Genomic DNA, 15,417 nt, shown 5'->3' with positions numbered 1-15,417 from the left:
CTTAGTTTGTCTACCCATTCAATAGTCCAAAGTGTGCCTTCCCAAGGCTGCACAAGATGCAGAAATACTATCCCACCCCTAAATTTGCATGGCTGGGGGCGGAATGGGCGTGTACCTGTTGTGGTTGTCCCGCATTTCTGAATGCCAACATGGGGTTCCTGTCCCACCCCATATCATTTTAACCCTGGATCGCTTGTTGTTGGTTTCTCTGTTTTTGGGGCGGGGTATGACCTGCACTGGAACCAGAGGGGAGCGTATAGGTTACATTACTTTGAAATCCTGGAGGCAAAACCTTTCTCACAATTAACTTCTCTCTCCGGGATTTCTGTGAGGCGTAGAAGAGGGGAGCGCTCACGCCGAGGCTGAAATAAAACGCCAGCGCCCTTTTATTTCACAGCGTATATTATACCTCCATCTCGTAAAGGGTCCAGTTATTTTAAAGCACCGAGAGCCTCACCCCTTGTGAGGCTTTGCGTAAATTTCCGACGTCTTTCTTCCCCGCATATGGCTTCTGAGAAAGGCCACCGGGAACCGGAAGTTTCGCGAGAGACGCGTGCAGCCCGTAGCCCCTTGGCGTCGGTGTACGAAAGGAAGCCGAGGCGGCCGCGTAGGCGGGTTAGTGGCGTTGTCAGCGCGAGGGCGAGGGCGAGGGCGAGGGCGGGTGGCTTCTCTCCTTAAGGCACAACGCAGGTCGTTGCCTGTACGCGCCCAGAAAAGGGCACAGTCAGGTGGCCTGGTGAGCCTCTCAGACAAGGAATTCTGTTGAGAGGTTGTGCCACCTCCATTTAGGGGACTGGATATTCATAGTGGGGTCTTTGGCAGTGCCAGTCCTTCTTATCTGCCACTTTGTCATAATATAGGCTGCTTTCACAGGTAGCAGCATCAAGAGCTCATCCGTAACTGCTTAATGTGGATCAGGGCCGGATTTAGGGTTGTCCTTTGTCAACAACAAATTGTCACTGTTTTTGTGTGTTGAATATATGGTAATTTATGGACCTAAAAGGTATCTAAAGCCATTTGCACATGCAGAATGTAGGCACCCTATATATAGAAATGAGCAAACCAGTGATATTTTAGGGTAAGGGTACCAAATGTTTTTCAATGAATCCAGGGACCCTTTTCAACTTCCTACTAAATACAGTCATACCTCGTGTTGCGTTAGGTTCATGTTGCGTCTTTTCGGCTTGCGAATGCGGCAAACCCGGAAGTGTATACTTCCAGGTTTCGCCACGTGTGTGTGCAGAAGCGTTCTGCGCGCTTCGCACATGCGCAGAAGTGCTCTATCGCGCTCCACGCTTGCTCAGAAGCGCCACTCTAGTTGCGGACTTTTTGGGGTGCGAATGGCACCCTGGAACGGATTGTGTTTGCAACTAGAGGTACCAGTGTAGATGGATTTTGTCAGGGGACTTATTTGTAAATCTGGGGACTGTCCCCAGGAAACAGGGATGTCTGGTAACCTTATTTTAGGGAGCAGGCTAGCAGGCGGGGCCTACTACATAGGAGCCTACACAACACAAAACACTGTTGCTGTATGTAGGTTTTATTCTATTTCTTTTTTATCTTATATTTTGGAAATTTACATCCAGGTTTTTTTTCATTAAATTTTTTGGGGGCCCCCAAGAGAGGGGACCCTAAGCTATAGCTTGTTTAGCTTATACATAAATCCGGCACTGGTGTGGATAGTAAGCGTCCTGTTGCCTCCATTAATTCTCCATTGTCCATAGGACATTCTCACTGCCTTCTCCCTCAATCTGCATTTTTTTTCCTACCAGGGATCCTCCAAAAAGGAGAGGGTGTGAGAAAATTTGGGTTGAGGGAAGGGAGGCAGGTGAGGAGGACACTCACACCTTCACCGTTTCAGGTCACCGGGAGTTATATGATAGTAGTTTCTGTAGGTATTTGAGACATTTTAGTGATGATGAGCTGAAACATTGGACACAGCTCTGTGAAGAGTTTAAATATGCCCGTATTTAATTTCCTTTTATGCACAAGGTTTCAGGCCTCAGTTAAGCTTGTTATAGCAAATCTTAGAATTGTCAGGGAGTGTTCATTTAACTGGGAAAGAAGCTACAGCGGCTGTTAGATAAATCTGTGCACCCAAGGAAGGGCATTCAGTAGCATCTCTGAAAAAGTAATTTCATGTTAGTTTTAGATTGTGTTGGGCTGCAATCCTATACCTTCTTGCCTGGGAGAAAGTCCCATTGAACTCAGTGGGACTTAATTCTGAGTAGACATTGCACTGTTTTAGTAATATATTCTGGTGTTACAATGAAAAGGAACTTGTAAATTGCACATGAAGGGCTGGGATTTTTGAACTATGAAGTTAGAAAGTAAACCCACTATCAGCTTTTAAAATGGAAAACTAGCAATCCACAATCACCTTATTTTAGTAGCATGTACTGAATATAACACTTCGTAGGTGCTTTGTAATTGAAAATGTGAGAAATCAGTCGTGCGAAAGATAGACACCAGCCTAATTAAAACTTGCAGTGTATTTCTTCACTGTTTGTGTTAGAAATAAGGGAGATTTCTTTTCAGTAATGTAAAAAAGGAAGCTAAAGTCTTGCATTATTAACTGTGTAATCCTGCACATACTACTCAGAGGCAGTGCTTTTTTTCTGGGGGTACGCAGGGGTACGCATACCCCTAAACATTTGTGAATCTAAGTTTGGCCTCATTGAGGGGCAGTATTTCAATATGAGTAGGAAAATGAGAGTACCCCTAAACATTTTTTTAGAAGAAAAGCACATCTTAGAGGTAAGTCTCATTGAGCTCAATTAGGCTTATTACTTAGTGTGGGTAGGATTGCAGATAAAAGTTCATTTTTTACGGGAGGTTCTTTTTATATCATGGCTAGTTCAAATTTCACTTTTCTGATTTCCCATTTGCATTTTGGAAACAGTTCTTTCCTCCTGAATGATAGGAGACTGTACCTCTGGTATTTATACAATTACAGTACAGTACTTACCGTATATCATCTCATTGTGAGCCCATGAATTTAATCATGTAATTTAATTTATTTAAGCATCTATCTGACTATTTCAAAGGTGCAGTATGTAGGAAGTGTCAGTGAAAATTAGTTGTCCAGTTTTTTGTGAGTGGAAGCACTGCTTGCTTAATGCCATCATGGGGTGCAACCCAAAAAGACCATGGGCAGCTACCCCCCCCCCCGCCAAATCAAGTAAACCAAAAGAATGTAACTAACAAAGGTTCTGTCACCCTATGATAAAGCATGCCCCCAACATAAATCCTGGCTGCACCGACGAAAAAGGCTGTGTGTGCACCAGATTTAGCTTACATGTCAAACGTTAAAAGGTGGGGTGGGAAGCTAGGTCTTATAGCTGAAGGATGGTTTTCTACCTTCAGCTGGTGGCAAGGGTACAATGGGGAGAAAGAAACCGAGACAGAGATACGATAAAGACATGGGCCAAGATCCAGAGTGCTACTTTTGGCATGCAAATCCTCCATGCCAAATCACCAAATTGCTTTCAAAAGTCTGACCAGTTTCAAAAGCTTCCACTTTCAAAAGTTAAGGATGCCATTTGGGAAACACTAGTCTTAACCTTCTTTGGATATGTGGAAAAAGTTGGATGGTTCTTTGGACCCCAACTGTTATTGATGAAAGTTTGTTTCAGTCCCTTCTCTCAGGAATCTAGATGCGTTGCATCCACTGCGTGCCATGGAAGAGCAGCCCTTTTGCCGATGGATCTCTTTTACAGTTCTGTGGATTTGTGTGGCGTTTCTTGCACCCCTCTTACGGTAGCTTTCCTTATTGAAATTGTCCCCAGAATGATTTGTCTTACTGTTTATGTGTTTCGTTTCTTTAGGTTCTTGAAGAAACTGAATTTTACGTATCGCTGCAATATGGGCGTTAAAGGCTTGCATTCATTTGTAACCAATGACTGTCCGGGTGCATGTACAGCGGTAAACCTGAAAGTAGTGGCAGAAGAGCACCGCAGCAAGTATCCTGGGTCTACTCCTGTCCTTGTGGTAGATGCCATGTGTTGTATTCGAAAGTGGTACACAGCAGAATCGTGGGTTTGTGGTGGCCAGTGGCGTGAATATCTTTCTGCATTGGATCATTTCATAAACACCTTTAAAGCAGCTGGTATCAAACTTGTGTTTTACTTTGATGGTTTGGTGGAGCCGAAAAAGCGAAGTGAATGGGTTAGGCGGAGATTGGATAATGGCAAAGAAATAGCCAAAATCTTTCGGTTCATCAAGACCTATAAGCAGCAGCCCGGGAGAGAAATGTTCTTTATTCCATCTGGGTTGGCTACTTTTACACGCTCCGCCTTGAGGACCCTTGGTCAAGAGACAATATGTTCACTGCGAGAGGCAGACTATGAAGTGGCGTTTTATGCACTGCATAACAACTGCATGGGGATTCTTGCAGAGGACACAGACTATCTGATTTTTGACACTGCTCCCTATTTTTCCGTCAAAGAGCTCCACTTGCACAGGCTAGATACAGTGATGTTCTCAAGGCAGAATCTCTGCAGCAGGTTGGGCCTCCATCCAACAGATCTCCCCCTTCTTGCCTGCATCCTTGGCACAGACATAGTACCAGAAAAGGTTATGGGACGTTTTCGGAATCAATGTGTTGCTTCATACTGTGCAAAAAGCCAGGGCTCTAATCAAAGGAGTAGCATGATTCTAGCTGTGGCAAACTATATTTCATCTATTTCGCGTTCATATGGTAGTTTGATAGCTTTAGCAGAAACGTTGCCTTTGGAATCAGACAAATCCCTACTTTGCAGTGGGATAGAGTCTTATCTCCTGCCTGGGCAGCAGTCTCCATGGCTTCCTTGTGACTTCTCACATTGCTCAGTGGCATCAATCAAACAAGAAGTGCCCCTGTGTTTAGATCAGGAGATCCTGCAGGTAATTAAGCTCTTGAAGTTTCTTTTTGTATAGTTATGAATGCCCTGTTGTACCTTGGACTTATGCACACGTGTGTGATACATGCATATTGTATTATTATCATTTGCTTTATTACCTCAAGACACTTGTTTTTTGGAGAGGAGCTCATTTGCCCTTCTCTTGTGCTAAATCTTTTGTGGCATCCTACTGCTGTAAAACAGAAAAGAATCACAAATACCAAGTGACAGCAGTGAAAGCAAATAATATATCTGGGTCTCTTGTGAACAGATAGCCAAAGAAAAATTTGTGAGAGCTGAAAGTCGTGCGTACGCTTTCATGTGCAGTGGAGAGGATGAATGCAGCAACACTTTGGAAGATGAAGATGATACAGAGCTTCCTGGACAGGCACTTATCTTTCTCCCTGCCCGTCAGCATATCTATTCTCTTCTGCTGGAGTCTGCAAAAGGTAAACGCTGTGCTGGAATTTCAGTGCAACGTAACTGGTCCTACTGGATAGGGCTGAAAGGCGTTCTGGTCCAAAACATATGAAGGGCACCAGATTGTGAGCTGGGTCACATTTTTATTCACAGGCTTCTCAAAATATTTTGTTGAAATGTGAAATCTCCACATCCATTTTTGAGAGGCTCACATCTGTATGAAATTTAGGCCTTGATGCTGTAGGCATTCTACATGCAATTAGTAAGGAGAAGGCCATTAGAAATAATAAGAATAAGAACAGGGTGTACTTACATGTTGGTGCATTTTTGAACCTTTTAAGGTGATTAGTTCCCCCCACTAGTGTGGTAATAAAACAGTCATGAAAGCTATTAATGATCAGAAAGCAGAGCAAAACGGTTATGTTTAGACTAGCTTTGTAGGTTCTTTAAAAAAACACCACAGAAAGTTTGTGTTGTTTGGAAAAAAATGTGATGTTTTCTTCAGGGGTTGAAATAACTATTGTGAGTTAGGTTGGAGGATTGATCCCAAAGTGTTACCTCCTTTAAAAAAAAATAAAAACCAATTATTTAGGCTGAACTGTAAGGTCATTGGCCAGTCAACACAGAAACAGAATTTAGAATATTCAAACCATTTATTTTTACTTAAAACTTGCAATATATATATATATATATATATATATATATATATATCAGCTTAAACAATTCCATATGTAAAACAATGTAAACATTTGAAAATACAGTGGTACCTCGGGTTACATACGCTTCAGGTTACAGACTCCGCTAACCCAGAAATAGTACCTCAGGTTAAGAACTTTGCTTCAGGAAGAGAACAGAAATTGTGCTACGGCAGCAGCAGGAGGCCCCATTAGCTAATGTGGTGCTTCAGGTTAAGAACAGTTTCAGGTTAAGAACAGACCTCCGGAATGAATTAAGTACTTAACCCGAGGTACCACTGTAATTCCAAATATAAAAACAGGGAAGGATAGTTCTAGTACAGATACAGACTCTACAGTATATTGTTGTATCTGCCTGACCACTGTGGTTGGCCTGATCCCGCTAGGCTAGACAGTTGTTCTGTATCTCAGGGTGAGGAACCTTTCCTTGCCAGAGAGCCAGATCTTTATCTTCTCCACCCCTTCCAAGCCAAAGTTGGCAGGTGAGCAGGGCCACCCACCTGTCAATCACTTGACATAACGATGCCGGGTGTGGGGCAGGTGGTTGTGGCTTCCTGAAAACGAGCTTGCGGGCCAAATAGAGAGCCCTGGAGGGCCACATTTGGTCTGTGGGCCCGAGGTTCTCCACCCTTGCTGTATTAGAAGGACTTCCTTCAAGGAATTGTCTGCTGCAGAAATATGAGAGTCTTGAAGACTTCATTTGTTTGCGGACAAATTGACAAAATATGCAAAATATGGGAGCAAGCAGGGAAAGCAGAACTGGGGCAATTTAACGATATGCTAACCTAAAGGCTTCAAAGCTACTATGAAACTTGGTTCAAACATCCACATCCAAAACATGGTTGTAAACTAGCATGGGATTGCTACTTCTATTTAACACTGTCACGATAGCTTACATGGCTTGCCGAGGTAGGTGAGTCAGTGCCTACTGCTGTCTGTCTTGTCGTATCACATCTATGGGACGTATAGAATTACGGTATTAAATACAGTGGTTCCTTGGATATGGGATTGCAGCCTTTATGTATACAGTGGTACCTCGGGTTACATACGCTTCAGGTTACATATGCTTCAGGTTACAGGCTCCGCTAACCCAGAAATAGTACCTTGGGTTAAGAACTTTGCTTCAGGATGAGAACAGAAATCGCACGGCGGCAGCGGGAGGCCCCATTAGCTAAAGTGGTACTCTCAGGTTAAGAACAGTTTCAGGTTAAGAACGGACCTCCGGAACGAATTACCGTATTTTTCGCACCATAGGACGCACCGGACAATAGGATGCACCTTGTTTTAGAGGAGGGAGAACAAGAAAAAAAATCTCCCCCTCTCTGCCCAGCGCCCCTTCAGCGAAGCGGCAGGAGGTGCTGCGCAGAGAGGGGGAGAATTTTCCCCCTCTTGTTTTCCCGCTCTAAAAGGTGCCGTTTAAGGTGCGTTCAGGCGGCTACCTTGGAAGCCTGGAGAGCGAGAGGGGTCGGTGCGCAACGACCCCTCTCACTCTCCAGGCTTCAGGTTCCTTTCGATCTGCTCTTTGGGGCTGACGGGGGAAGCCCACCACCAGCCCCAAAGAGCAGGTCAGGGAGCAGCGGAAAGGCGCAGCGGAGAGGCTGCTGCCATAGTTGCACGTCACTTCTCCAGCTGGGAGAGAGTAAGTGGGGCTTCTTTAGCCCCATGCGGCTCTCCCGGCTAGAGAGGTGGCGCGCGGCTAAAGAGGCTCCTGCCATAGCCAGGAGAGGGTCGCGGGGGGGGGGGCGCTGCTTTAGCCCCGCGCGCGCTCTCCCAGCTGGAGAGGTGACGCGCGACTATAGAGGCTCCTGCCATAGCCGCGCGTCACCTCTCCAGCCAGGAGAGGGTTGAAGGGTGCTTCTTTAGTCCCGCGCGAGCTCTTCCGGCTGGAGAGGTGACGCGCAGCTAAAGAGGCTCCAGCCATAGCCGCGCGTCACCTCTGCAGCCGGGAGAGGGTCGCGGGGCTATGGCGTCTTCGCTCCATAGGACGCACACACATTTCCCCTTCATTTTTGAAGGGGAAAAAGTGCGTCCTATAGAGCGAAAAATACGGTAAGTACTTAACACAAGGTACCACTGTATTTTTGTGTCTTTAAAGAGTAAATGCTTCCAATTGGAAAATGTCAGTTCTCTTATTGGTTCATTGATCCAATTCTCTTTTCCTTAGATGTCAATGGGACCTACCCCGTAGTAAAGGAGTGGTTTGTGTACGCTGGGAATTCTCTGAAACAACCAGACTTGGTACAACCCAAGGAACTCCCAGGTAAAATGAAATTTCATTTTGTATTGAAAATTGATAACTAAATACACAATACCGTATTTTTTGCCCCATAGGGCGCACTGGCCCATAGGGCGCACCTAGTTTTTTTGGGGGGAAAACAAGGGAAAAAATTTTATTCCCCCCCCCCCCCCGCGTAGCCATCCCCAAGCTAGAAGAGTGCTCCGTCTCCCTCTTCTGCCTTCAGGGACAGCCTCCCTAGCCTCCATGGGGCAGCGGCTTGCCCCGTTGTCCCCCAAGCTTGTGCGGCTGGCGGTGGGGAGAAGCTTGCTTCTCCCCACTGCCAGCCTCCAAACCAGGTCGTGGTATAGCGAGATGGCGGCGCTTCACCTCCCCACTGTCCCCTGAGCTTGTGGGGCTGCCCGATATCTGCCCGAACCCCGGGGTGTGCTCTGGAGCCTGCCCCGTGCTTCGGGCTGCAGGCTGCCACCCGCAAGCCTTGCGAGCCCGGCGGCAACTCCTGCCGGGCTCGCAAGGCTTGTGGATAGCTTCCTGAAGCCTGGAGAGCGAGAGGGGTCAGTGCGCACTGACCCCTCTCGCTCTCCAGGCTTCAGTGAAAGCCTGCATTCGCCCCATAGGACACACACACATTTCCCATTCATTTTTGGAGGGGAAAAAGTGCGTCCTATAGGGTGAAAAATACGGTACTTTGCTTTCAAATAAAGTGGTACCCCGGGTTACATACACTTCAGGTTACAGATGCTTCAGGTTACAGACTCTGCTAACCCAGAAATAGTACCTTGGGTTAAGAACTTTGCTTCAGGATGAGAACAGAAATCGCACAGCAGCGGCAGCAGGAGGCCCCATTAGCTAAAGTGGTGCTTCAGGTTAAGAACAGTTTCAGGTTAAGAACGGACCTCCGGAACGAATTAAGTACTTAACCCAAGGTACCACTGTATATGCAGTGTGGATTTAAATGATATTTAAGAGGATTTTGTTTCAGAGAGCCAGACAGCTTTGATAAAGCCACCCTACGTAAATGCATTTATTTCAGAAACAAGTAGCTTGCCAGAATGGTTTGATAGGTCCTCAGGGAGGCTTTCGACATCTAAAAACAACAAACATCAACCATGAAAATTCAGCGGGTTAAAATACAGAAATACAGCACTGCAATAAAATTAAAAAGTGGCAGCCAACACAATTTCCAGAGAAAATGTGAAAAAAGACCCAGACAGAATCCACTGTGAGTAACACTTTGTTTAATACCACCCCAAGTTATTGGGAAAGGACTGTAATGTAGAGCAGATGCTTTGTCTGCAGGAAGTTCAATCCCTGACATCTCCAGGCTGGGAAAGGCCCTGGAAAACTAGTACCGGCCAGCATTGATAATACTGAGCTAGATGGATCAATGGTTAGTTTTGCTGTTGGATGCTGCAGGTTGTTAAGTTGCCTTCTTAAATTATTAAATTTATAGTATTGGAATGTGGTTTTGGAGTATGTTATTATATATGCTATTGCTTTTGTGGTGTATGGTTGAAATGCATCATTTTTCCTTTGCTGCATCCCATTTTGAGCATGATTTTTGTGTGTGGAAAAGCAGCATACAAATAAAACGAATGAATGATTGATTTGGTATAAGACAGCCTCCTATGTTATGTTAAGGAATATAGAAAAAGACAGCATAGGCACTTTCTTAACAAGAGTGAGTGAGCTTCATACTTCATTCATTGATTGCATTCCTGCAAAGTGGTGGGAAGGGAAATATGAGGAGCGATTACATTGTGCAGATGAGAAAGAAGCAAAATAACCACTAGGAAAATAATATACTCAGGATGTGAATGCACTCCAGTGCCAAATTCTGCTCTAGCTGAATAATGTGGCTGAGACAGAAGAACTGTGCCTGTTTCTGCACTGTACTAGTATGTTGTTGGGTTAGTTACATGTTAGATAGGTACAAATGCTGAAGAACCTGTGTGTCATCTGATCTGCAGTTGTGTACTGTTAGCTGTGCAGTCATCAAGTATCTCTACTGAATTTTGAGTGGGGTCAGGCGTGGTGAAAGTGTAGAGTGGTTCCATCTCATTTTTCTCGCTTGCCAACAGTACAGACGTAGAGTTGGGAGACAGAATTTTGCATCTCATAAGATGGAGGAGTTTCCATCTTGGGCAGAGGCAGTGACATCAATCCATCTCTCTAAACTCGCTTGTAAAAAGGATTATTTGGGCTGAGCTTAAGTATGAGAAATTTCAGCCAAAAATGTCCTGGAAGCAAGGCTTTGAAATAGCACCATATTTGCTAGCAATTCAGTAATGAAAAGCTGTTTTATTTCAGTGCAGACTAGTAAGGAAGGAGAACTTACAAAGTTTATTTTCAGTGGTCTGTTCCAAAACAAATATTTTTTCTAAAAAAAATCAGCTGTCCGTATTTGTATGCCTTAAATTCTTTCATGACAGTTTTATCTGCAGCATCAATCTGTAGCTCACCAAATAAGGAGGTTGGCAGTGTGTCACTTTCAAATCTAAAAATGCTTTGGTAGGAGGTTATTGACTGAAATGCAAAGTCAGGCTAGTAAAACCAAATGTCACATTCTGTTTACTTGTTTAAAGAGTATCTTTGGAACACATATAAATGTGCACCTATGTATTTCATCTACATTTCTTTTTTAAGGAAAATAAAGATAGGTATGAAATCTTGCATGATTGAAATGAATAATTCAATAGTGTCACAGTTTTTACTCTGTTTACCTTTTCAGATCTTTCTTTTATAAATGTGTGAATTTTCTCCAAAAAGTTTCAAGTATGTTTTCATTTGGATCTGTGTAGGTGTTGGTAACTTATACTTGAAGGTTAAAACCTAGTCAAGAACGATTGAAGAATAGTATTTTTGAGAGATGCAGGAGTGCTTAGACTACCTTCAAACGGATTAGTTGTGTTGACAGGGTGGTGGTCTATAGGCTGTCCCCACCCCACCTCTTTCTCATTGCCTGCGCATGAGAATAAAACACATGTTTTGGAGCACCGTCTCCCTTCGTGCTGTTGCCATGTTGGGAAAGCACATTATGTGTGTGCTCTGAGATATCTTGCAATTCATTCTCCTTGGTAAAGAACCATTTGTAGATCTTCACAATAGAGGACCGGAAGTCCACTCATCTAGAGCTCCAAACCATGGTAGTCACGCTTCAGGCACAGTGGGCTGAAGGGGAAGAGCTGTGTTTGACTCCCATAAGAATTCTGCTCTCTGCACACATATAAAGAGAAACAGATTGCAGGTTTAGAGAACATCACTGTTGCAGAACTGTAAACGATGTATTAGGGCTTTACTGGGAACAGGCATATTTACATCAACTTTTGTTTATATTTAGGGCAATCCTTTGCATGTTTTCTTGGAAGTAAGTTCTTACCATATTCACTAGGAAGTAAGCTCCACCGAGCTTATTAAGAGTTTGGAGTAAACATGCTTAGGATTGTATTATAAAACATTAAATGATTGCCGGCTTTACTCATTTCAGTGGAAGTTTATCACACTGAGTCTTTATGGCGCTCTTTTCAGTTTTTCCCTGGTCTGAGTAATATCCAGATAAGCTATGCAGAATACACCCATTGAACTCATTGAACTTTCATTATTTTTCTCATACAAGTCTAAGGGTGTGTGTGTCTAAAATAAGGTCAACAGCTTACAGGATTTCCTAATAAAGCTCAACAATCTTGGGGGTTTCATAAAAAAAGCTCATCAATTTTTGGGGTATCCTGAAAATATGGCAGTGTGTGTGTGTGTATATATATATATATATATATAAATAAAGTGGGACATTGAACTAGCATACTACTCAATTTGTGGGCAATTGAAACGCTTCTAGAAAATTGCATTCAGTGCTATTGTCCAAGCACCAATTTTCTCCAAATTTGAGAAGCCATTCTTCAGAAATTTCACACTGAGAATATATGAAAGAAAACCAACATGAGGGTGATGGACAAAATATTTATTTTCTGTTTTGTCTCCCTGGGCAAAAGCACCATTTGGTTAGAGAGTTTTGTTGGTGATATAAACAAACATTTATTTCACGCCCTGTTTGACACCTCAACACTATAGTCATTTATAGTGGCCAAGTGGTTCACCCAAAGGAATGCAACTCCTGTTTGTAAATAAAAAGGAAAAGCAGATGTGTTACCATCTTAACTCATCTTAAAACTGACATCTTTGTCTATCTGAAAGGCCGGGCAAATAGTTTTATGGCAGGAATTTATCTAAATACAGCTTTCTAAACAATGTATTTGTATTTCATACTTTATATAACTCACTTTGATAGTTGAGGAAAAGTAATGCAATAGCAATCAAGTTTTTGGTCACTGGCAATAAGATATAAGACAAGTGGCGTAAAAAGGAATCTAGAAGCAATGCATATGTTCATGGATGCATTATGACTTTGCATGCTTTCATTCTTGCCAGGGAATAAAATAATAAACCCTGCTGTCCTTCACTGTTAACATGAGGCACAACGAGTTTTCATTTCAAGAGACAGGCCTTCCAGGTTGCAGCATGGTCGGAATTACAGCAGCACACCAAACACAGAGGTGACATGCTGGGAGGGGAGACATTTAAATGGGTCCTTTTGGGAGTGCTTGCGCACTGTTTGGTTCTTGGGTTGTAGGAGCCTAACATTTTCAAGAAAAGGGAAGTGAAAGGATCATATCATCATTGCTAAACATACATCTTTGTTAAACTTGCAGCTGAGCGAAGTTTTTCATGTGTGCAAACAAATCCATTGTATAAATAGCACAGATTTTTCAGCCCTGTCATCCTGTACAACTGTAAGATGCAATTTCCCCCTCTATGAAATCTTATAGAGATCCAGGGCAGCTGTCGGGGTCAGAGTGGCAATATCTTTTATCTTTGTTGTAAATCTTGATTCTAGGTATAAGTCATTAATATTTGCATTATAGCTGAGGGGGGCATTGTTTTTGTTTGTTATTTATGGTGCGTATTTTTGTGTTTTTATATTGTAAACCAGGCTATACTCTTTGGATAAAGGCATTTAACTAATTATATTAATAATCTCGAGAAGGTGAGTAATTCCTGTTAAAACTTAGTTACAGCTTTCTTCTACAGTGTTTAAAATAGTGGCTTTCTTTTCTAGGTGGCACTCCTAGTTTGAGATCCCTGTGGCTGAGCAGTGGACCCGAGACTGAAAAGCTACGCCATTGGACATTTCTGGCATGCTTTCAACTGCAAGAAATAGCAGAGGAGATCCAGGCTCTGGAAGCTTCTGTTGCTGTTGTCTGCTGCTTGTTACTGTACCTCTTCTTACAAGTAAAGAAAATCCTACTTTTGTGACTTTCCTTGCAGTAGATCTATACAGATTAGTGAAGGGGTAGCCAACACGGTATCCTCGTGATGGACATTTAACCTACGCAATTTCAACCATATGTGGTTGAATGCGGGCTGGGGAGGGGAAAGCTCAGAGGTGGGATGAAGCTTGAAACCCCAAGTGGACATGGTGCGAAAAGAGCTTTTAAGCTCTCGGCCATTTTTCCTGGGAAAGTCCAGCACAACACTACTTAATTCCTAGGAAAAGAGATGCGAGGAGCTCTCCGAATGGAGGCACACTTTGTTATCTGGAAATCCTTTTCTTTAATCACTGATGGCTCTCTGTGTGTAATAACTCAATGGGGAAAGAATGTACCCTTTACATGCTCAGAGGCACTTGATTCTTCCCATCTTTCAGGGTGGGTCCTTACATACAAGGCCTGACTCGCCTTTAGAAGTCGTTTTTATAGTAATAATTCAAAACTAACTTTAAAATAGACACAGATATCCATCAAAGCAGTTTCCCAACGGTATAAATCCCCGTAGCCTGCAGCGAAGAGGCAACTAAAGGAAATTGCTGTCACATGAGCTTTTGTTCCTTCCTTTGTCCCTCTCATTCAGATCCGATTGCTTAAATTTCATCGGCTTTCTATCCATGTTTCTATTAATTTAATCAAAACATTAAGGAAGTTATTAAGAAAAAGGTAAACCCCTTTCCCCTCAAGCTTCAGTGCGGCATTGCATGAAATAACTGTACTGATTAACAGAGCAAAGAAGCAGTCCTTTGTATAGTAGTTGTACAGTTGTTCAAAAGTAATATTTGATGGATTGCACCTAAAATGCTTGAAGCAAATTATTATAGCATAAGCATGCCATCTGTCTGCGAATTCCCAGAAGCCACAAAAAAAGCTTCAAATCCAACTCAGAAACCCCCTTAAAGCCTGTAAGAGGTGATTTAGCTGTGATTCCTGCTTTGCAGGGGGTTGGACTAGATGACCCTATGGACCCTTTCCAACTCTACAGTTCAATGCTTCTATGATTCCATGCTTTATCATTGGTAAAGACACAGCAAGTGGTTTGTTAATTGCACCCAAGGAAGTTTTCCCAACGTAAGTGCAAATCCTGTCTTTTCTCAAATGTAGGAATAGGAGAAAAGGCTCAGCATTACGGAAGGCCAATGGGAAGTGTGAATGTCTCTGTGGTTCATTATAAAATCATCAAAGAAGATGGGAGAGAGGGAACCTTTAAACTGATCCTTGAGCACATGGTGGTGAAGTTGCTGGAAGTAGGGCAGAGGAGCTGAAGTTGCGAAAGCAAATTGCAAATGGTGATTCAAAGAACTACAGCTGAATAAGGCCATGGTGCAAGACTGGCATTCCTGTAGCAAGGAATTTAGGTAATGGGGGAAAGTATGTACTTTTTACATAGCTCTGAGCTAAGATTTTCCCCCTAGGTTGACAGCCTCTCCTTGGAAGACTTGAACACATTTCTAGCTCAAACTCTCTGCCTCGAGGGGAAGTCGGCTGCTCAGCTTGCAAACTTGCAGGTACAGACATGACTCATTTACTAATGCAATACCAGTGGTAACCCCTAGATGAGCAGCACATTGCTTTCTCTTTGACCTTTACTCTCACTCAATGGTATGGACTAGATTAGATTTAAGGGGCAGGGTGCCATTCAGTTATCTTAGTTTATTTGCACTCTTTCGTTACATAGACAAGGATTCAAGCCCAAGCCCCTATTCCAAAGATTCGATGTGACCTGCCACATTTAAACCTTCAGTTTTTCTCTTTATTGCCACCCCAAAATAATTGCCTTTCGTCTGCTCAGCCTTGATCTCATTCAAGCGCTTCCCCCCCCCCCATCAGCTTGACGCTGCCTCCTTCTGCTTGCAGTCAAATTA

The 15,417-nt window shown here is 43.3% G+C and overlaps 1 protein-coding gene across 3 annotated transcripts in view; it reads left to right on the top strand.

Moving 5' to 3' along the window:
• The first annotated feature begins 561 nt into the window (after positions 1 to 561).
• FAM120B (family with sequence similarity 120 member B) overlaps positions 562 to 15,417 on the top strand; it is a 35,753-nt gene continuing 20,897 nt past the window's right edge. For 2 of the 3 annotated variants that reach the window (XM_079971346.1, XM_079971344.1), the window contains exons 1-6: positions 562 to 615; positions 3,828 to 4,884; positions 5,152 to 5,329; positions 8,160 to 8,255; positions 13,345 to 13,517; positions 14,968 to 15,060. In XM_079971346.1, the coding sequence (XP_079827472.1) occupies positions 3,865 to 4,884; positions 5,152 to 5,329; positions 8,160 to 8,255; positions 13,345 to 13,517; positions 14,968 to 15,060 (1,560 nt within the window). In that variant the 5' untranslated portion in view covers positions 562 to 615; positions 3,828 to 3,864. Of the gene's footprint in view, positions 616 to 655; positions 807 to 3,827; positions 4,885 to 5,151; positions 5,330 to 8,159; positions 8,256 to 13,344; positions 13,518 to 14,967; positions 15,061 to 15,417 lie in introns of those variants that run through there. The other variant, XM_079971345.1, reaches the window with a different exon arrangement.

Source organism: Podarcis cretensis (assembly GCF_951804945.1).
Source record: "Podarcis cretensis genome assembly, chromosome: 3".
NCBI classification, from domain to species: domain Eukaryota; kingdom Metazoa; phylum Chordata; class Lepidosauria; order Squamata; family Lacertidae; genus Podarcis; species Podarcis cretensis.
The sequence above is the reverse complement of the archived record's forward strand: the minus strand, read 5'-3'. Positions and strand labels throughout refer to the sequence as shown.